The 21,291-nt window shown below is 44.5% G+C and overlaps 1 protein-coding gene across 1 annotated transcript; it reads right to left on the reverse strand.

Annotated features, from left to right (window-relative positions):
• Nucleotides 1-506: 506 nt before the first annotated feature.
• On the reverse strand, nucleotides 507-21,001 carry LOC146352871 (C-type lectin domain family 5 member A-like). Its single transcript, XM_084832183.1, has 6 exons — nucleotides 20,835-21,001; nucleotides 19,049-19,219; nucleotides 7,901-7,951; nucleotides 7,075-7,211; nucleotides 5,016-5,125; nucleotides 507-2,900 (listed from the first exon to the last, which is right to left on the reverse strand). Exons 1-6 carry the CDS (start codon nucleotides 20,878-20,880, stop codon nucleotides 2,792-2,794), a joined length of 624 nt encoding a protein of 207 aa, XP_084688309.1. The 5' UTR covers nucleotides 20,881-21,001; the 3' UTR covers nucleotides 507-2,791.
• Nucleotides 21,002-21,291: the final 290 nt, after the last annotated feature.

The raw sequence follows: 21,291 nt of genomic DNA on the forward strand, positions 1-21,291 counted from the left end.
GTAGATTCCAAGGTTTGGTGCAGTTTCCCCCCTGTTCTAAAGGGCTGAGCTGCCCCTTCCAAGGCTCAGTTACTGGCAATGACAGCCTCACCTTACAATAGGCTGGAGTTTTGGCCCCGCCCCTTCTGCCCTGCCCACCCCTGAAATGCAGCCCCCAACAGCTTCTCTGAAATGGATTTCGGCCCCAGGGGTGAAAGAGGTTCAACACCCCTGCCTTATAGTTTAGGGCCTTTGTGGGGGGGGGGAGATTGTTTGGGGAAGGAGGGTGTTGGGAACCTATGCATACTCTGAAAAGCTCCCGACATGCCCATTTTCAGGCCCACTGCCTTTGAAGCACTGAGGTCAAAATGGCAGCAATGGAGCATTCTGCCACCATCACAAGGAGACCTCTTTCCACATCTGCAAGATTCCCTCTCCTCCTATGGAGTGTGTGTGTGTGTGTGTCCTCATCCAGTGGCCCCTCAGCTGTCCTCCCTGGGAGCTAAGCATTGTTCCTTAAAACTCATACAGTTGTGCAACTTAGATTTCTTTAATCAGGTTATAGCCCTAATTATTATTCTCCTCATAATCATGATTCATTTTCACACACGAAGTTTAGAGCAGTTCTTGCTTCCACTGGTTTGTCATGCAAATGTTAAAACCTCCATGGGACAGAATGCTTATTGGCATTACAAATAGCACTGTGCACCGCTTCGGTCCGAATCACGGATACTGAAGCGGTGGGCTGCTTCAGAGGTGCCTTGGCATGATCTGAAGTGGATCAGAACAGCACTGAGGCGCCCCGAAGCGAAGCACCTCATTGCCAAGGTGCCTTGGTCTGCCTTGGAGTGACTGAAGCCATTTCCAGACAGTCTGCCTGTCAATGTATCCACTTGCCGAAGATCAGGGAGGAGGTTGAGGAGGAGAACAGAGGGAGGAAGGGGAGAGGAGGGGGAGGAGGGAGGGGGGCAATGGTGAGCCTTGGCGAACGGCAACTCTAGTTGCCAGATTAGGGCTGAACTTAACCCAGCAGTCTCCAATCAGTGACAGTGGTGGAGGTGGTGGGGAATACTGGAGAGATTGGAGAGATCGGCTTGCTTTCATTTCATTGTGTGTGAGAGAGCACTGGTTAGAGTTGGAGGTGGTGGTTTACATGTTGTTAGAGAGAGTTGGTTAGATGTGTGTGGTATGTGTGTGTATGTGTGTTTGTACTGCAGCTTTGTCTTTCTTCTACCTTCCCAATTCAACTATTCCCTTTCTTTCTTTTGTAGATTCTTTATTTTAAAAAACCAAAGATTTATAAAAGTACTTTAGTTTTCCTTGCCCTGCCTTGTTCTTTAGCCCCCCCTTCTCACTTCTCAACCATTCTGTTTAGATTTTTTATAAATATAGTACTTTCCTTTCCTTGTTCTTGGCTGCCCTCCATCCCCCCTTCTCAATTCCCTAAAAACAAAAACAAAACCCTTTTCTCTTCTGTTAGAATCATAGATAGTCCTCCCCCCATTGCTTGTAGGTTGTTCAGTGCTTGCTTTTCTTTTGCTCGTGTGTGCGTGTGTGCACACACGCATGCTTGTGTTGTGGACAAGCAAACAGCATGTGGCAAAGCTCTACACAGTCCACATTTCAAAAAACCATGGGCAAAGCACTACACAATATATATTATTTAAATTTTATACTACATTGTGTGGCAAAGCAAGCCCAATATGAGGCATCTTTGGGGCTTTGGAAGAGGCAGAGGTGGGGGAGGTGCTGGTGGGACCAGCAGCACCGGTAGCCAAGCTGGGACACCCCCAGTTGGGATAGTGCATCCTGGTGTAGGGCAGGAGAGTGCGGAGGCCAGTTGCAGTGCCCAGAGGTCCCTGTTCGAGGAGGCTGGTGCAGGCAGCAGCAGCAGCACTCTTGCCAGAGGAGCAGCATCTCCTTCTGTAGTGGAAGAGGGGAGCCCGCTGATGGACCTGATGTCCAGGTAGTGTGTATTCCCAGGTAGTGTGTATTCCATTCAGCCAAAGAGAGCCTGAGGTCTTCCAGTGTGAAGCTGAATAGGACAGTAGTACTAGGGGAGAGGGGTTATTTGCATTTCAAAGAAACCTACAACAGAGATTAGGGATAGTGACCTCCTAATCACCGCTTAAACACCTAACTTCTCTGATTATCCCTTTATGACCTTTGGTTTGAGTTTCTGTGAACAGCACATTTTATCTGTGCCTCACACAAAAACTACTGGGCTGAACTGTCTGAAATTTGGCAGGTGGAATCCCCTCCATGGGGGCTGACAGGTCCCTATAATTCATGACTCTCACAGACCCGAATCTGAAGCAAAGCGAGTTGGGTCCAAATCGGTCCAAAGCAAAGTGAGGTTGCTTCAGAAGGTCTCGATTGGAATCCAAAGCAAAGCGGGGCGGGGGCTTGTGCACAGCCCTGATTACAAATGCCTATCCCCTGCTTTCTTTTTTGTATTAAATAAGGAAGAGTGGCAGAGATGCCCAAAGGCAATTTCAGTTTCATGCACGAAAATGTTTGTCATCAAGTGCACTGGTCTGGGACAGAAGATCCAGGGGCACAAGCAGGCTGACACACATATGGCTGATATGGATGCAGATGTGCAACTGGAAGTACATTTTTATCCACCCTGCAGTGATCTCCGGGGCACTGCTGCACTGGCTGGATGCAACTTTTGATGCAAATGAGAACACACGTCTTCTTCCAGGTTGACTGGTCACATGGGACTGAAGCTTCATCCGGGCCACAGTTTTTTCATTGAGCAAAGAATGGATTCTAGATGGTTGAGCATTTGCCATCTAGAAGAGAGTTCCTATGCATTCCCCTCACAAATCCAGCGGCTTGGTACTAAGCAAGACCTTGAGTCAATGGAGTTGAATCCAATCAAGGCACAGTTAAAAACGGTGTGTTGGATATTAAATCTGTAAGGCAAGAGAAGTAAAGAATGAGAAGACTCATCCCTTCTACAACAGACCCAACAGATATGTTAATAAACACAATCAGAAGTAACCATACAGGCTGCCAGCTGCAGAGCAGAGACCTACTTCTTCCATCGATGATGTCTAATAGGGCTAAAATAAATATTTGCACCAATGTAAGATCTGACAAATATTTACATTTGACTTCTTTTTAAATGGGGTTTTTATCCTGAAATAAAGCTTCAAATACAGGTAACAAAAAGGAATAATGCACATAACAATACAGCAAGATCACTAAGGGAAACCAGAAACTCACTGAATACAATCACTATAATGAAACAGGGCAGTGATGAAACAGGCTGGAAGATGCCTAGAGCATACGTGGTGTAAGATGTGACAGCAAGATGTCTGAACATGTGTGAGAATACATTGTCACACCTACTGTGTGGCAGTGAAGGCAGCAAAGAAGGCTGACTTTGCTGCCTCCGTTGCATCCTCAAGCAGCCATCCAGAAAAGCTTTTCCAGGTGATCTGCACTTTGTTGTTATCTAACCTGGGCCCTGTCTTCACGGGTGATTTGCTGGGGATTGGGACCATTTGGAGGTCCTTTGCAGCACGTGACATTGTGGCCAGTCTGTAGCCACCCTGGAGCTTACCTGTGGGAAAGCTGCATTTTTGCAGAGTACTTCTACTCCTTCTTTTCCTCTTTAATTTGGCTTCCCTGTGGTTCAGGTGCTGTGTTCCCATCCCTCCGCTTTAAATTTGGTATGATCGGGCATTCCTAGGGTGTGTCTTTGACCTGGCCCTGCCCTTGATAACCTAGGTAACTAGAGTAACTAGCCTTTCCAACTCATGAAAGCGCTAGAGCGCTCTTCCGTGCCTTCAGAATCGCACTGTACTTCCTTTTTGCCACTGGGAGTAACTAGCCTCCATTTCCCAGCCCATCCTCCTTGAAAACCTTCTCTGATGCTTGTATAACTTTGCTTCTCTGATGCTTGTGTTACTTCGCTGTTTCTCTGCATGGAGGGAAAGGGCTGGCTGGAATTGCCTCCTTCTTCTAGTGCTACTGCTGCTGCTGCTGCTGCCTCTGTTGGTTGCCTCCCTCCCCCCCTTCTCCTATTGATACAGAGAAATACCGGGGCTGCAGGTTCCCACTGTCCGCCTCCTCTCACTAGAAAGCTAGTACATGAAACAGCGTGGCTCTGATTTTCTCAATGGGAAAAAGATGCTACAGATTCTCAATGGGGGGGGGGAAGCAGGCAACACAGGCTGCAGACTGTCAGTGGGTGAAGTGGCTAGATCCCTGTATTTACTCCCTGGAAAAGGAAAAGGGGGTGGGACCTCTATCTCCCTGACTGTTGGCTGGAATGGGGTGAAACTGCACTGGTGGGGTGCTCTCATGGGGAACCTTCAGATGCTGTTGTGGATAATAATGTGGTAGCTTTGGGGAGCCAAACAGGTACACTGCTGGGGGGGCGGGTTGCTCCTGGATTCATCATTGTCATTAGAAGCCCAAGTGATTTCTGTGGTGAGGAGCACCTATTACCAGCTTTAGTTGGTACTCCAACTATGCCCTTTCCTGAACAGAGATAGTCTGGCTCCTGTAATCAATGCATTGATAGTCTCACATTTAGATTACTGTAATGCACTTTATGTGGGACAACACTTGTGCTTGCTCCAGAAGGTGCAGCTAGGATCCTGGCAGGGACACCTGGCCGTGCACCAATTACATTGGTGTTGAAGCAGTTGCACTGGCTATCTATTAGCTACCGAACCAGGTTCAAGGTTTTGTTGCAGGCATACAACACCAGCAAAAGCTCTCCCACTGCCTGAGGCAGGAGAGCACACATGCACACACACCACTGCCGCGCAGCCCCCATCACCCTTGCCATTGCCACCCCACCCTGTTACCTCTGCCTGCTGCCCTCTGGAGAGCTGCATTGGCCAGAAAAAGTGGCTGGTGCTGCTCTTCAGGGAGCCATCCAGACCCAAAGCCTGGCTCTGAGGGAGTCCTTCCTCAGAGCCTGGCATGATGTCCCAGGAGTCTGCCCGCAGTACAGGCAATCTTTTTACAAGGCATGATAAAAGCCTCATCTAGAAGCATGATAATAAACATACATTTCAGGGTCAAACTTCGTGTCGTCGATCCATTTCCAATGACCCCTGGAATCTCTCTGGGTCAAGCCAAGGAAATAGTTTCCTTTCTCTGTTTCATTCATCAGAAATATCTGGAAAGGACACATTTGAAGAATAAATAACAGGAAACACCATGGTTGGATACAGATTTTAGCCAGATGAGGTGAACTGAGGGAAATGGACTTCCCCTGACTCTTCCTTCCCATGGTAGGCCTTCCACCCCCCTGAATATGCTACACAGATAGTCAGGAGACCCTGCTGAAGGGGGTGAGCTGTGGTGGAGGAGGGATCTCCTCAAATTGGGTGAAGGAATCTCCTGCAAGCAAAGCCCTTCTTCTCACAGGAAGTCTCTTCTGATCCATCCCAATGAAATCTTAGCCCTCTGCTATGGACACGCCATACAGAAGTAGATGCTTCTTGTCTCAAGCCACTTTAAGAAAAAGGAAAATGTGGAACCCCTGTGTAGACCTCTTTTCTCTCTCTCTCTCTCTCTGAGTGAGAATACACTTTGTGTACTACAAAAGGTTATATCGCAACAAATTTGTTAACCTTTAAGGTGCCACTGGACTTGTGGTGTTTTTGCCAGTAATGGCAGCCTCTCTAGAATTGTGCAAACCAAATGTATATTTTATTTAAATTAATTTCAAAGCGGGGGGATGGGACTGGTAAGAATTTGCACATGAAAATTGGGGATTATAATCATTATGATTGCAAGATATATTCAACAAGATTGCAAGATTTTATTAGAAATCATATTCCCAGTTCAGCTGAAATGAATTTGTTACCAAAAAAATTCCTCAAAAAATATCTGCAGCAAATTCTGTTGAATATTCACCAGCTATCCTGGGAATGTTTTAATATTTGCTGGATATTCACTTATTATATATTGGATATCTGTATTTGACATTTGATGATATTGTATTTTAGTATTTGATTTTTGGCAGTTGATCTGCAATAGTATTTTGAATTTGATTGGATATAATAGTTGGCTTGCAAGAGGATTAATATCTGACAGCATTTGATGTTTGGCAGGTTATTTGAACCCTGCCCAATTCAAAACCAGCAAGAGATGACAACGTTGGGCAAAGCACTCAAATGGTGAGATAAAAATTCACATTGAAAACTCGAATGTCAAATTTCAAATTTAGAATGGCAAAATTTGGAAAATGTTAAATATTTGTGAACATTTGTTTCAGCTCTAGTTGTCAGCAACACGTTTTTATTTTTCCATAGAAAAGGAGAGCTGAACAGCACATCCTGTAGCCCTCAGATCTGACCCTCTGAAGGGAAAGAATAAAGAAGAATGAAGTGCACTATAGCAATTGTTCACAAGTGTTTTTACCGACTTTTAAAAAATTGTCCAGTTTGCGATTTCCCAGCCCAATGTGCTCCTTATTCCTGTGCTGATACCAAGTCTATCATGGGACCAAACAAAACAAGTCAGAGACATGTTGAAACTAATCTAAATGGGATAAGGGGAGGAGTTGTAGATAGAAAAATTGAGGAATTCATTTAAAATCTTAAGATGAGAGTGTTTGACCAGACATTATAGCAGGACAGAAAAAATGATCATGTGTACTACAGGCAATGGTAGCTCTATGTTGAAGTGCCTGCCCTGCCAAGAAAAGCAAAAAATGTTTTGGGCTTGTCAGTTTAGAAAAAGGATGACTAGCGGTGCAACTGCAATCCTATAAATGTCTACTCAGAAGTAAGCACCATGGCATTCAATGGGACTTACTCCTAGGTAAGCGTGTATAGGATTGCATCCTAAAGAAGGAGGGTGATGAAAAAATGTACCCCTTCTTTCTCTGCTGTGATCACAAACTGAATTAGGCCCTTCCATGCCTGCTATTTATACACACACACACAATTTCACACAATTTCTAATAGTCTAAATTGTGGCATGTCTAGTTTGGTCCTGAAAGCTAGCAGCTGTGTACTGTTTCATGAAAAGTGGCTGGTAATGGAAGCTAGGTTGTATATTTTTCACAGAACAGTTTACTTTTTTTGTTTCGTTTGACAACGCCCTTTGTCTTCTCACCAGTTCTTGTTTGCTGTTGACAACAGTGAGATGAGAATTCGATTGAGCACAGTCTTCCTGGCTCTCTTCCCATGTTTTTTCCAGGGCAGAAAAGTAGTAGCATTTGCCCTCATAAAGTATCCATCTCACGGGGCAGCCTGTGGAAGATGGGAGAAACAGGAGGAAACCGTATGTAATACGCACAAAGGAACACAAGAACATAATAAGAGCCATGCTACATCAGACTAATGGTCCATCTAGTCCAGTGTTCTGGCCAACCAGCTGCCCACAGGTAACCCACAAGCAGGACATGAGTGCAACAGCACTGTCCCACGTTCCCCAGCAACTGGTATACATAGGCATAGAGCCATCAGGACTAGTAGCCATTGATAGCCTTATCTGCTGTGAATTTGTTCAATCTCCTTTTAAAGCCATCCAAACTGGTGGCCATCACTCCATCTTGTGAAAACAAATTCCATAGTTTAATTAAGTGTTGTGTGAAGAAGTACTTCCTTTTATGTGTCCTGAATCTCCCACCTATCTGCTTCATGGGATGACCCTGAGTTCTAGCATGAGAGAGGGAGAAAAATGTCTCCCTATCCACTTTGTCCACACCATGCATAATTTGGAGCACCTCTATCATGTCTCCCCTTACTTTCCTCTTTTCTAAGCAAAACAATCCCAGATAATGTAATCTTTCTTCATAGGGGAGTTGCTCCAGCCCCTTGATCATTTTAGTTTTCTGTAGTTTTCTGTACTTTTTCCAGCCCTACAATATCCTTTTTTAGATGCAGTGATCAGAACAGAAATTCCCATGTCCTCTGCATTGGTTTTGTTGCAAACTTACTTGTTTTACCTCCAGAGATGATATGGGGGACTTCTTGGAAGATCTGTGAAACTGAACACAAAAGACCCTTATCATAGTAGAAGAAATATCCCAAATAGGGCTATATGGGCTCAGCACACTTATTGTCTACCTCTGAGTATGGCAAGAATGTTTCAGAACAGTGTATTTCAAGCTTTCTACTTTCAAGGAACTCTTTCTGCATTGGCCACAGAACCCCTGCATATTGCGGAGGGTGTTTTAGGGGAACACTTAATTCACTGGCTATATCTGTTGGGACTCACCATCACTCCATATGAAAATAATAATAATAATAATAATAATAATAATAATAATACACCTTTCTCAGAATTCCTGTTGTAAGACTCAAGGCATCTTACAGCAGGAATGAAAACATACCCCCCAAATTAAAACATTTTAAAACAGCTAAAAACAATTCACAATAAAGTTACTCTAGAACCAACAAACCAAATGAGAAAGTTGAGTAAGGATGGACAAAATGTCATTCAGGAACCCTTGTTCACACATGTGCAGCAATGCTAGCCACTCAGCAGGCACACATCACCCCAGTATTATGCTAGTGGCCCCATGCTTTTACCTCTCAAATCCTGCAGTAAGGCCACTGGGTTCCTCTACCCAGCTCACTGGTACTCAGTTGTGGATGCTGTTAGCCCTTCAGCAATGGTCTTTTGAGCTGCCACTTTGATAATCAAAGGGGCTGATCCACACATTATTTTTTTCAGCGTACATATAAGGTGTTTTCAGTAGAGCTGTGCACTGCTTTGGTCCGAAGCCCGAATGACAAGTCGAAGCGGACTGTTTTGGAGGTGCCTCTGTGTGGTACGAGGCAGAGCAGAATAGCAACAAAGCACCCTAGAGAGAAGCAGCTTGTATATGAAATGCCTCGTTTGACTCAGTGATTCGTTCTGAGCAACCGAGACAGCCTGGGGCCAAAAGTATCAACTTCAGAAAGTTCAGTGAAGTGTTGAGGAGGAGAGGGGGGGGAGCTTTGGCAAATGGAAACTCCAGTTGTCAGATCGGGGCTGAACATAACCCGGCAATCTCCAATCAGAAACAGTGGTGGAGGATGGGGGAAGATTGAATAAATGGAGAAAAACAGCTGAGTTTCAGAGACAGAGATCATTCTGGTGGTGTTACTTAGGGATATGAGAAGTGAGAAAGCACTCCCCACCTCTGCTCGCCGGTTCTTCCGCCTCCCCCATGATCGCTATGTTCTTAAAAAACATCACGATTGGAAGTCTATGTGGACATAGACTTATATGCAAAAAGCGCTGTGAATCGCCCAGGCAGGAGGAGGAGATGAGGGGCAGATCCTTGTTGCTTGCTAGCTGTCGCTTCCTCGTGAGCAGGAGATGGCTAGCAGTCCTTAGGGGTGTTTCCACCAGTGATTTACCCCCTCAACTGATAAGGAACAGTGCCCCTTCATTATAAAGATCCTGAGGGTTAAAATGGGGGCTGGTTCCTGTCTTTGTGTTGAAAGAAAGTAAAAAAGGATCCGTGAAATCAAAAAGGGATCCTCATGGTTTCATATGGTTTTTAAAGGGGACACTCCCCAAACCACCATCCAATCACAGAGTGCATCGGCCTCCATGGATTGAAGCAGAAAAATCATGGATCTGCAACTGGTGGGTGCAGCCATGGTGCAAAAATAGGGATCTGAGGCAGAGATCCTCTTGATTTCATATGATTTTTCACACCATTTGAGGTGAAGCAGAAGATCTAGGATCTGCTGTGAAGCAGCAGATCTGGGATTTATAGTGTGCATACTTGGACAAAGATGAGTTCTGTGCTTTGAGGGGGGGCGTTGGGCAGGGGGGACCCAATGTAAAAATCCAGAGGATCCATATTGAATTGGGCATTTTATCCATGGCTTTATAACACGATGGTGCTATAAAGCCCCAAAATCTGTTTTTGTCGCCCAATCCGTGGGCATAGATGTGCTCTGAAATATGATGGTGGTTGGGGGCATCTTTCTTGTAAAAATCATGAGAATCTCTAAGGATCCCTGCCTCAAATCCATTTTTTTCCACTATGGCTGCACCCACAAGTGGCAGATCCATGATTTTTCTGCTTCAGTCCATGGAGGCAGATGTGCTTTGTGATTAGATGGTGGTTTTGTGGGTCTTCCCTTTAAAAATCATATGAAATCAGGAGGATCCCTTTTTGATTTTTGGGATCCTCATTTTATCCAGTCCCCTTTGTGTTTACTGCTCTCTTTCCCAGCACAAGCAAATGTCTGTCTACTCAGAAGTAACTCCCATTGTACTCAATGAGGCTTGCTCCTGAAATGCAGGTGCATCTGGACTTTCAGGGGAAAGGAGAAAGGGGGGAGGGGGAGCCTCTCTTACTGGTTAGCAGCCCCTGCCAGTCAGATGACATTTACTCCAACCCCCACCCCCACCAGGAAGTATGTTTTGTGAAGCAATTTTTACTGGTGCGGGGAACCTGCTCATGGGGCCCTGCATGGACCACATTGCAGCAAAGCTGATTCCTTTTAAATTAAAATCCAGTACTCCTCCGTTAGCTTCTCCTTCCGTTGTCATGGAAACATGGCCATAGACAGCCGAGCAGCTGGGGGGCAGTGGCAGCGCAGCACTGAGAGGTGTAGCTTTTTGCTTTGAGAGTTTTTGTGGAAAAACTCAAAGTTCAGCTGCACCTAGCACAAAGAGTACTGGGCTGAACTGTCTGAAATTTGGCAGGTGGGATCCTCTCCATATCAGCAGAGAGGTCCCCAAGTTTCATGTACTTATCATGACAATGGGAAAGGTTATGGCCATTTGAGTTTTCCCATACAAGTCAATGGGGAAATGCCCAAACTGAGTGGTCTGGATATCTGAATCTCACTTTGGATCCAGAACTGAGTCGAAGCGGAGGAGGTCCGAATTGGTCCGCGTCAAAGCAGGGCTGATTAGGAGGGTCCGAAGCAGCATCCGAAGAGGATCGGGTGGTCTGTGCACAGCCCTAGTTTTCAGGGTATACTTGAAAATGTAATGAATGAGAAGCAAATGCTGATAAATACAGCATTTATTCTGTTTGTAAATACAGGTGTCATAGACATACACCCTGTTTTCACAATAAATGTGCACAGAATGAACACGTGGTGGAGGTAACGAGATTGCACCTATCGTTGCCAACCTCTATATGCTTCTCCAGATGTCTGGTGGAAGATTGTGTTCAACCTGTTCTACATGTGGTTGCTGTCCCTCCTAAAGCAGCAGCAGGGAAACCTTTTCAGCCCATGGGCTGAATTGGCTCTGGTCAACCATATCATGGGCTACGTGCCTGCAGTCCAAGACATCTGGAGGGCACCAGGTTGGGGAAGGCTGTGTTAAGACCTTCATCAGAATGGCCCTTGTCCAGAGTTCCTGCCTTCTGGGGTTGGTGGGTGGCAACCACTGAGGTGGTCTTTTTGACCGTGGCACTCTCTTTGTGGAACATGGTCTCATGTCTTTCTAGTACCAGGTGAAACATTTTCCCCAGGTCTTTAAAAATACCAGATGAATTGTTTTAGCCAACTGCTGTTGATGCTCCTGTGTTTTAGTCTGTCCCTCTTGCTTTATTCTTCTTGTTTTTAGTCACTGGTTATTTTACTGTTCTGCTGCTAAAATTGTTTTTAGGTGATTGTAAGACTGTCCTGGGAGCATTTGTTAAAGTAATGATGCAAGATATACATTGTATAAATAAATATCCTCTGGAAAGTGTGTCAGGTCTCCTTCCCCCACAGAGTGACACTCAGAGGTGGAAGCTAACTGGTACACTGCCCTCCTGTCAACAAACCACATCACAAGTCACCACAAGATTCTTACATGACTGCGATTGCCTGCTCTCTGCTCTCTTTGGAAACACTGAACATTGGCTTAATGTTCTTGAAAACGTCAGTTTTTAAGGAAGTAGGATATAGCAGTCATGGCTTTATTGTGAAATGTGGGCCAAAGATGAGCAATAGCTATGCAGGCTTGAGGAACTTCATTATTGTCTTCATACATAAGTAATGAAAGATGTTCTCTTTTTGAAGAATAAAGAAGTGACCCATTGCTGAGAATCAAAGGAAGTTCAAACTTATTTCAAATCTTTATTAAGGATTTTTAAAAGAAAAGAAAGACATAACTCTTCCGTCAAGCCAGTTGTTGTATAGGTAGAGGGAATGACTGTAAGAATCAGCAGGCCTCAAACACAACTGTTCTTTGTTTATCACACACAGAAGTGAAGAACTTAGCAGAAGCTCCACCCACTGTTCCTACTCCCAAATCTACAGGAGCTGCCGAGGATCAAAACAATAACTAAGCCACAGACAACCCCCCCCCCCGATACATAACATTCTTCCCCCCTTAGCTATCATAGTCTTCCAACCAACAAGGAGGTACCCTTTCATGGCACAGTCTCTGCACTTGACTAGTAGGTGTAGACTGCTCAGATTACTTTCTTTCAGTATCTGCCATAGGTAAGAAGGAGTATTGCTCCCATCACTTAGTGGTTCTGGCACTTCAACCAGCGGTGAGAGAAACACATCATTTCCAGATTGATCTTCAGCAGCTACTTCTGCTGATGACAACCCGTTCTGGCCAGAACATCTTCTCAGCTGGTCAACATGGTGATGCCACACTGACCCATCTGCACACTGGACCTTGTATGACACAGGTCCAGTGACCACTGTGATGGAGGAAGGAACCCATCTTGGTCCGGCACCGTAGTTCCCAGCAAGTACCTGATCTTCTGGGGCAAATGAACGGAGAGTAGGAGCTGAGAAGGCAACATCCAGAGCTTGCTCCCATTTGCTTTGTAAGTCTTCAGCTTTGTAAATCTGGGTGGAGACAGTCAAGGCAAGTTTTTAGACGCTGCCCCATAAGTAACTCTGCAGGACTGACTCCTGTTGTTGCACAAGGAGTAACATGTTGAGCAATGAGAAATCTGGCAAGGTATGTTGGCCAATCTCCTCCCACAATGTGCTTCAGGGAATCCTTTGTTATCTGCACTATTCATTCAGCTTGGCCATTTGCTTGGAGTTGATGAGGTGCAATGGTGACAGCCCGAATACGGTTCTTGTCCACAAATGATTTAAATTCAGTAGATGTAAAAGCAGTCCCATTGTCTGAGACCGATGGGTTGCAAATAAGTGGCACAATGCTGTGATTGTTGCAGCAGTTGTTTGTGATGATACGAAGACTACTTCAAGCCACTTTGAGTAAGAATCCACCACAACCAAGAATTTTTTTCCTTGAAATGGTCCTGCAAAATCAATATAGCTCCTTGACCAAGGCTGCTTGGTCACTTCCCATGGAAAGATAGGTGCCCTTGGTGGATTGTGCCTTGTGGCATTGACAATACTGCACTCTTTTACAGTTTTTTCAATATCTGAGTCAGTGCCTCGGGCCTGTTGCCACGAGTGATTTACTCCAAACTGGCTGCGTGTGGAGGTCGTTAAGGATACATGACATTGTGGCCATTCAGCAGCAGCAGAGTTTATCGTGGAAAAAACAGATTTCTTGAGACTGCTTATAGTCTGATTCTTTTCCTTAATTGGCTTGTCTGCGCTTCTGTAGCGTTGTACACCAACCCTCCGCATTTACTCCAGTATGTTAGCCCTGCCCAGAGGTGTGCCTTTCACTGTGACCCCGGTCAAGGGGTGTTTCCCCCTTTTTTTCCCCACCTGTGTTTCCACCATTTCCCGGATGGCGACCAGAGTTCTTCTTTTTTTTAAGTGAAGGATTAAACTGAAACAGTGCTTTAGCATGATATCACAAACCCAAAGCACTCCACATTCACCAGCAGCTGCCACCTGTGGACTGTGGACTGTATATTTAAAGTCATTACGCCATCAGGGGCTAAGACTTACACTACTAAAAGCTCCATGAGGTGGTGTGTACATCTATAAGTTCCTGGCCAGATCACAGTTCCAGAGGTAGTTACCACAGAACCCTCAGTTGCGCATTTAGAAAGTATCACTATCACGCAATAGTGAAAAAAGCCCCAATCTCCAGCTCACTTCTACCCCTCCTCACTATCTCATTATAACACTACTGCACAGTTCTCCAGGAATACGCATACCCCCCATATCATTATCTTGCTATCACTATATAACTCTGTCTCGAAATAACACTATCACGCATTTCTGCTATCATGCAATAGTGCAATTGTGAAATAGCACATTAGTTCAGGGCTTCTTGCTAACTCCCGTTGTGGTCAATGAGGCTTGTTCCCGAAATTACACTATCATGCATTTGCACTATCATGTGATAGCGCTATCACGCAATAGCACATTGTTTCAGGGGTGCCTGCTAATGCAGAAGCCTGATTTTTAGAGGGCATAGGTTGGGGAAGTCTACTCAGAAGTAACTCCCATTGTGGTCAATGAGGCTTGTTCCCGAATTTACTGAGATTGCCATTAAGCCAAAAACACCAAGTAGACCCAGGGTACATCATGTATTCATTGGGTGAAAGGCACAGCAACTCCCCTAATGTCTGTGAAGTGCTTTTTCCAAAGCTGCACATCTCTGCTGTTTGGTTCAAGGCTTTTCAGGAGTAATTAATGCCAGCTTCAATCCTTTGCATCATCCTAACTGGAGCTTCAGGGGGCAGGAGAAAGGGGAGTAGAGCCTGGAGGGGGAAGCCTCTCTTATTGGTTGAGCAGCCCCTACCAGTCTGATGACATTTACATCCAATCCCCCCACCCCACCTGGAAGTATGTTTCTGTCAGCGACTTATAATGGTGTGGTGCACTCCTTCGTGGAGCCCTGCACGGAGCCATGCTGTTTCCATGGTATTCCTTCCATGGAATACCATGAGAAGGGATTGCTTCACCCTTCTGTTGTCATGGAAACACGGCCCAGGCCACCAGACATAGCTCCTGGCCAATGCTTTCATGCAAACAATCCCCGGATGAGCTGCACGCAGTGTGGCCAAGATGGTTTGACGACCCTTATCTGGAATAACAACACGGTTTCCCCATAGCAGATATCCCTTATGGGCAGGCATCTCATGCTGATGGTGTTTGAATGGCTTAAATTCCTCTGGCAGTTCTTCATCTGGCCATCCCCTCCATACCCAGTTTAAAACATGAGCCAGTACAGGATCTTGAGCAGTCAGCCTAGCAATTTGATCAGCCTGAATAGGTGGGTCATGAAGGGGTTCTAGCATCAAGACTTTCAGTGGAGGAGGTACAACAAAATCTAGAATTTGAAGTGGTACCCGACTCAATCCATCAGCATTAGCTATTGCCTTTCCTGGTTTGTAGATAAGTGTATAATCATAAGCATGGAGAAGAATGCTCCAACGCTGCATGTGGGGTGATAATATGCAGAGAGTAGGCTTACCAGGAGAGAAGATTCCTAGAAGAGGCTTGTGGTCCATGCATATTTCAAAAGCATGGCCATAGAGATAGTTGTGGAACTTTTTGACTCCTGCAATAACAGCCAAGGCTTCTCTGCCAATTTGTGCAAAGTTCCTTTCAGTGGATGACATAGTCCTTGAATAATAAGCAATTGGTGCCTCTGTACCATCTGGAAATGTGTGGCTTAGCACAGCACCAACCCCATAAGAAGAAGCATCAGTAGTAAGGATTAGTAGGTTTTTTTCATCATAATGTACAAGCACAGAATTTGAACTCAACAAGTGTTTGACATTGTGGAAAGCATTTCATGCTGGCTGGTCTATTTCTATAGAACTCCTTTTCCCTGCAAGCGATGAAGTGGCTCAGCAATGGTAGTCTTTTGTGGAAGAAACACATGGTAGAAATTGAGAACTCCCAAGAAGGCTTGAAGTTCCTGCTTTGTTGTTGGAGCAGGTGCATCGTGAATTGCACATATTTTTTCATCAGTGGGGTGAATGCCAGAAGCATCAATACAACAGCTCAAAAATGTTACACTGGAGGTTCCAATTTCACATTTCTTCTTTTTTTACATGAATGCCGGATGTGTCAAAGCAATGTAGGTCTTCTTGAAGTCATTCAGCAAGTTCTTCCTCTGCTGATCCCATGAGCAGGACTTCATCAAAATATAGTACAGCACATGGGATTCCAGAAAGTACGGTTTCCATGGATTGTTGGAACAGTCCAGAGGCCACAGAAATTCTGAATTGCAGAGGCTTTACTTGGAATGCTCTTCAATGAGTGATTATTGTTTGGGCATCTGCTGTAGAATCATCGATGGCTAACTGTTGATATGCTTGGGCCAGATCAAGTTTTGCAAAGACCTTCCCTCCACCAAGAACAGTGAGGAGTCGACTGACATCAGGCACTGGATATGGATGCTGCTTAAGCACCTTATTCACAGTGCACTTGTAATCCCCACACAGTCTCACCTTCTCATTAGGTTTTAATACTGGCACAATGGGTATTGCCCACTGGGTCTGTGAAACTAGTTCTAGTACACCTTGCTTGATGAGATGCTCAAGCTCTTCTTCAATTTTTTCCTGCAATGCAAAAGGCACATTCCTGGCTTTCATGCAAATTTGTGCAATAGATGGATCCAGATGGAGTGACACTGGCTTCCCTTTGTATTCTCCCAGTTCTTCAGAAAAGACCCTTGGAAATTTATTAACAATTGCTGCAACCTGACCTGTAGTAAGGGCATGAATTCCTTGAACGCTAATCCCTGTTGATGAGAACCAGTTTCTCCAAAAGAGATTTTTCCTCTGCCCCTCCACAATTATGAGTGGAAGTTTCCCTTGGAAGGAGCCATACTGTACATCTACAGTGCAGCATCCAACAATATCAACCTTCTTTGCATTGTAATAATGCAGAATGCATGATGGACTTGACAACTTTGGAGCAAGGGTCCCAGAAAATATGTGCTTAAAGGTGTCCCTGTTAATTATGGATACCCCAGACCCCAAATCCACTTCCATTTTGCACTTCTGGCCATTTATTAATACTGTTGCATACAACACAGAATCATGAGATTCCTTGCCACTGACCTTCTGAATTTGATATAGCTGTTCATCACCCTGTGGATAAGCAACCCCATGAGATGCTAGGTGGAGTGACTCCTTGTTATAGTTCCCTGGCTTTGTGCTGACAGATTTTGAATGGCAGACTCCCTCAAGGTGACCCTTCTTCTTGCAAAACCTGCACTCAGCATCCTTGAATCTGCACAGAGAGCGCTGATGTGGTCCTCCACCACCTGAGCAGGAATAGCTAAGCCATGGCCTATCTGCAGATTTTATGGAAGGTGCATTTACTGCGTTCTGTTGACCTTGCTGCCTAGAATTCTCAGCCTGCTTGTTCTGGATGGCATTTACATCTTCTGCATCTCTCTTGAGTTCTGTGACATATAGTGATGCAGTCTCACTGGCTAATGCCTTTTCTTGAGCCATTGCAAATGTCAAGTTTGGCTAGGACAGAAGGCGTTGTTGTAGTGCTTCATCATAAATCCCACAGACAAGGTGATCCGTCAACATAGAAAATCCCCAAACTTGCAGTGTTGAGAAAGATGATGCAGTTCTGCAATATAAGGGGCAATGCCCTCTCCAGGTTGCTGCATTTGTTTGTGAAATTTAAATCTCTGCACAATAACTGAAGGATTTGATGAGGAATGTATCTTCAATAATCCTAAAAGTTCATCAAATGTCTTAGTTTTGGGTGAGGCAGGAGCAGCGAGGGAACTTATGCTGATTTCCTGGCTGTGACAACTGAAGCAAAAAACTTTATCTGTAACCTAGACATACGTTTGTGATCTTCCTGTTTATATTTTATATTTCGTATTTTATTATGCTGTATGTTTTTATTGTAACACGATGTGAATGTGCCATATGAGAAATAAATAAATAAATGGCAAATGTCTGTGGCCCACAAACAGTTAAGAGTACATCTCACTTTTGTTCAGCATTAGCTATCTTATTTGCTTCAAGATAGACTGAAAGCCGTTCTGCATAAGAATCCCAGGAAGCAGGTTGACTCACATCAAGCACTTCGATATGTCCAAAAGCTGCCATTTTGATTTTAGTTCTCTCTTTAACCCCCCCCCCACACACACACACATTGCTCAAGTTTTTAAGTGGGTCTACCTGACTGCTCACCAGTTAGCTGTGTAAATAGATTCACTGTCCTTGCTGCCTGTATGGCTCTCAGAATCCCACCTTCGTCGCCACAAAACTTTGTATAGGTAGAGGGAATGACTGTAAGACTCAGCAGGCCTCAAACACAACCGTATTTATTTATCACACACAGAAGTGAGGAGCTTAGCAGACGCTCCACCCACTGTTGCTACTCCCAACTCCAAAAGAGCTGCCAATGTTCAAAACAATCACTAAGCCACAATCACTAAGCCCCAGGATACATAACGCTGGTGTTAAGACAAAGAGCAAAAAGGCATTGCAGTTTGAAGTTAGCATTTCAAATGAAAATCAAAATCACAGGACAGTGCATTTCAGATACAACATCACCCAGGATCAAGAGATCGAGAGCAGGCAATAGGATCATGTGTTTCTTTCCATCTCACACATGAATCCAAACACACACGCACACATGCATTGTTGTTACTGTCGTTAATCTTGGTTAAAATAAAATGTTTAGGAAAAGCTCCATAGCTCACTGGTGTCAGTGGGGCTATAAATCCGCTCTGGGTTTCAGTCAGAACCAACCAGAACTCTAATGGAGCTATCAAAGGTGCTAAACCCATCTCCAAAATAGGCTCAGTGCCTTGGATAGCTCCTTTAGAGTTCTGACTGATTTTGACTGAAACCCAGAGCGGATTTATAGCCCCACTGACACTGGTGAACTATGGAGCTTTTCCTAAAAAAATTATTTTAACCAAGATTAACGACAGTAACAACAATGCTTGTTGATGTATCTGAAATGCACCATCCTCTGATTTTGATTTTGATTTGCCATGCTAACTTCAAACTGAAACACTTTTTTGTGCTTTGTTTTAATACTGGCTTGATGTAAGAGTTATGTCTTTCTTTTCTTTTGAAAATCCTGAATAAAGATTTGAAACAATAAGTAAAAAGGCAAACTTTCTGCAAATTGTACTCAGGTCAGGAAGGAACTGTTGCCAAAGGAAATGCCATGGGTGAAATGCAGAAAACCGATGTACCACAAGAGATGTACAATGTGAAAGGAGACATTATTAAACTATAATTCACCAAAGTCACAAAATTGCACAGAAAAAAAATCAAATTCAGTGTGATACTCACAGTGCAGAAGAAACAGTGAAGTGCCTATTAGCTTAATAACCGCAGTTGTCACAAGTACACCCACAAGGTTCCAGTTCATATTATCTTGTAGGTTAGGCAGAAGAGATTTAGAAGCAGACCTCTTTGCATGCAGGCAAAAATCTTCAAATATGTCTCTAAGACTGGTTGGATCTGAAATACATATATCTTCAGTTAAGTGAGATGTAAGTGCAGTATCAAAACTGACAGTGTGCACTGAGATGTACAGAGATTTCTATGAATAAACTTCCTTTAGAGGAGTAAACTATTCAGTACAATGCAAAGGTATAAAGCAAATCAAAAGTGTTTCTGGTTCAGCTGATATTTGAAACAGGGATTTTCCAACTCTTAAGTCATACGCTGAACCATCACATGACCTCAGCTTCCCAATGCTTCCACCCAGAACGACTTATCATGAAGGCAAGCAATGCAACAGATCCAAACGGAGAGTTATTTTCAATTTGACTGAGGGAAGGAAGCTGCATTATGCACTTTTTAAAAAAATCTAGGCTAAAATCGAGGGTTGCCAGGAAAAAAAGGATCTGGCCAGTTCTTGTGTCTTTTTCAGCAGGGGTGCTGAACCTCAGGCCTGCGGGCCAAATCTGGCCCACCTGAGGTCTTAATCTGGCCCTCCACACCCCTTTCCCTGGCCCCACCCTCTTTCCCCAACCACCAGTCATTTGGTGGTTTTCTGACTTTTGTATGGCATCTTCCCCATTCTAAAAGGTTGAAATGCCTTTCCTAAAGCCGGCAGTGAGAGCTTTAAGCTAACATATATTGGTATTTGGGGGATTTTGACCCCGCCCCTTGCCTTTGGCAATGGCCCCAACACTGAAATGAGGCCCCCAATAGCTCTTTGAAACTGAATTTGGCCCTCGGGTGGAAAGGGGCCCCTTCTTTTATAGGGACATGATCTGCAGAAAACCCCAGGCGAAGCATTCACAGCATGCAGATGAGCATCATCAAAGGTCTGAAGGTCAAATTGCTTCTAGAAGCACAGAAGCAGGGCAAACCTTCTACTACAAATCCATAACTGAACTTTCCTTCTCTTGCCTTGGCTCCCAGTGCTGAATCATGACCCCTGGTAACAGAAAATAGTGCTGTGTGATCACTCAGGACAAGAAATTGACCATGATTGCAGCAGAGAGACCCACTGGTCATTGCCAATTCTGCATAAAGAGGGAGATTCAATGTGCAAATTCAAGAGGCAGGAGAGGGGAGCTGACCATCTGCTTTTGTCCCTGGAAATTACTCCTCCTCAACCCTTTTTCATCCACTGGGGCTCTGTGGCCAGAAGTAACCCCTGCTGGAAAAAAAACAAGAGCTGGGCAGAAATGGTTTGGGGGAGAAAGGCACTAGTGTATGGGGGGGGGAGTTTTGACTCTGCACTCCCCTTTATGCTGCACTTTAAATCACCCTCCCCAGCTTTATAGAAAATGGGCAGGATCCAGCCTGGGGCCTGTCACAGTCATGTCTCGTTGAACCCTCCAGAGTGCAAAATCATGTCGGAGCCACCCTCTCCCCTGGGAGTGTCTACTGAGAATGAAGCGCCACTCAGTTAAATGGAGCTTACTTTGAGGATTGCGGTCCTGGCTGCCAACTGATGACTGCAGGCCCAGATGTGAATAATATGACCTGGGTTGGGTCCAAGCTAAACCAGTCACAGGTAGGCCCCATTGAAATCCATGGGACGTACATTAGTCATGGCTGCCTTTTCACAAATTTGGTCTGGCCCTCCTGTGTAGAAGCAGAAACAAAAGCAGCTTACCTGAGTGAAAAGATGACTTTCTTTTTTTTCTTCCCTCTTCTTGCATTTGTGGAGCTCTGGCTATGACTGATGGGGCTTAGTTACAATGTTTCCTCCACCTTGAAGTCTTGCTTTTCCCTTTCACATAGAGAATTATTCACTTCTTCCTCTGCCTGTGGTAACTCTGTGGGATGGTTATTCTAAGCAGTCTTTCTATAGAAACACATGCTCCAAACTTCCCCTTTTTACAAACCAATGTTTCCACTGGGTTGGACTAGGCTTGGTAATATTTCGAGTACACTCAATGAAATCAACGAGTGTACTCTAAATATGACTAAGTCTTCATCCAACCCATTGCATTTGTATGGGGCAGGGGTAGAATACCACAGTGCTGTTTGATTTATTTTATATAATCGCAGATAAATTTTATAAACATCTGAAAACAAATATATCTTCCTCCATGTTTTGAACATACACC

This window comes from Heloderma suspectum, chromosome 2 (assembly GCF_057233095.1).
Source record: "Heloderma suspectum isolate Gila_16-S chromosome 2, 16-S_ref, whole genome shotgun sequence".
Taxonomy (NCBI): Eukaryota; Metazoa; Chordata; class Lepidosauria; order Squamata; family Helodermatidae; genus Heloderma; species Heloderma suspectum.

Bases quoted from the DNA above. Each gene is read 5' to 3' on its own strand.
- LOC146352871 (XM_084832183.1), bottom strand. From the start codon at position 20,880: ATGCAAGAAGAGGGAAGAAAAAAAAGAAAGTCATCTTTTCACTCAG. The intron at 7,212-7,900 runs GTAAGTTTGCAA...CATCTTCCACAG, and splicing joins CATCTCTGGAGGTAAAACAA to GCTGCCCCGTGAGATGGATA. The intron at 2,901-5,015 runs GTATGTTTATTA...CTTGCCTTACAG, and splicing joins ACGAAGTTTGACCCTGAAAT to ATTTAATATCCAACACACCG.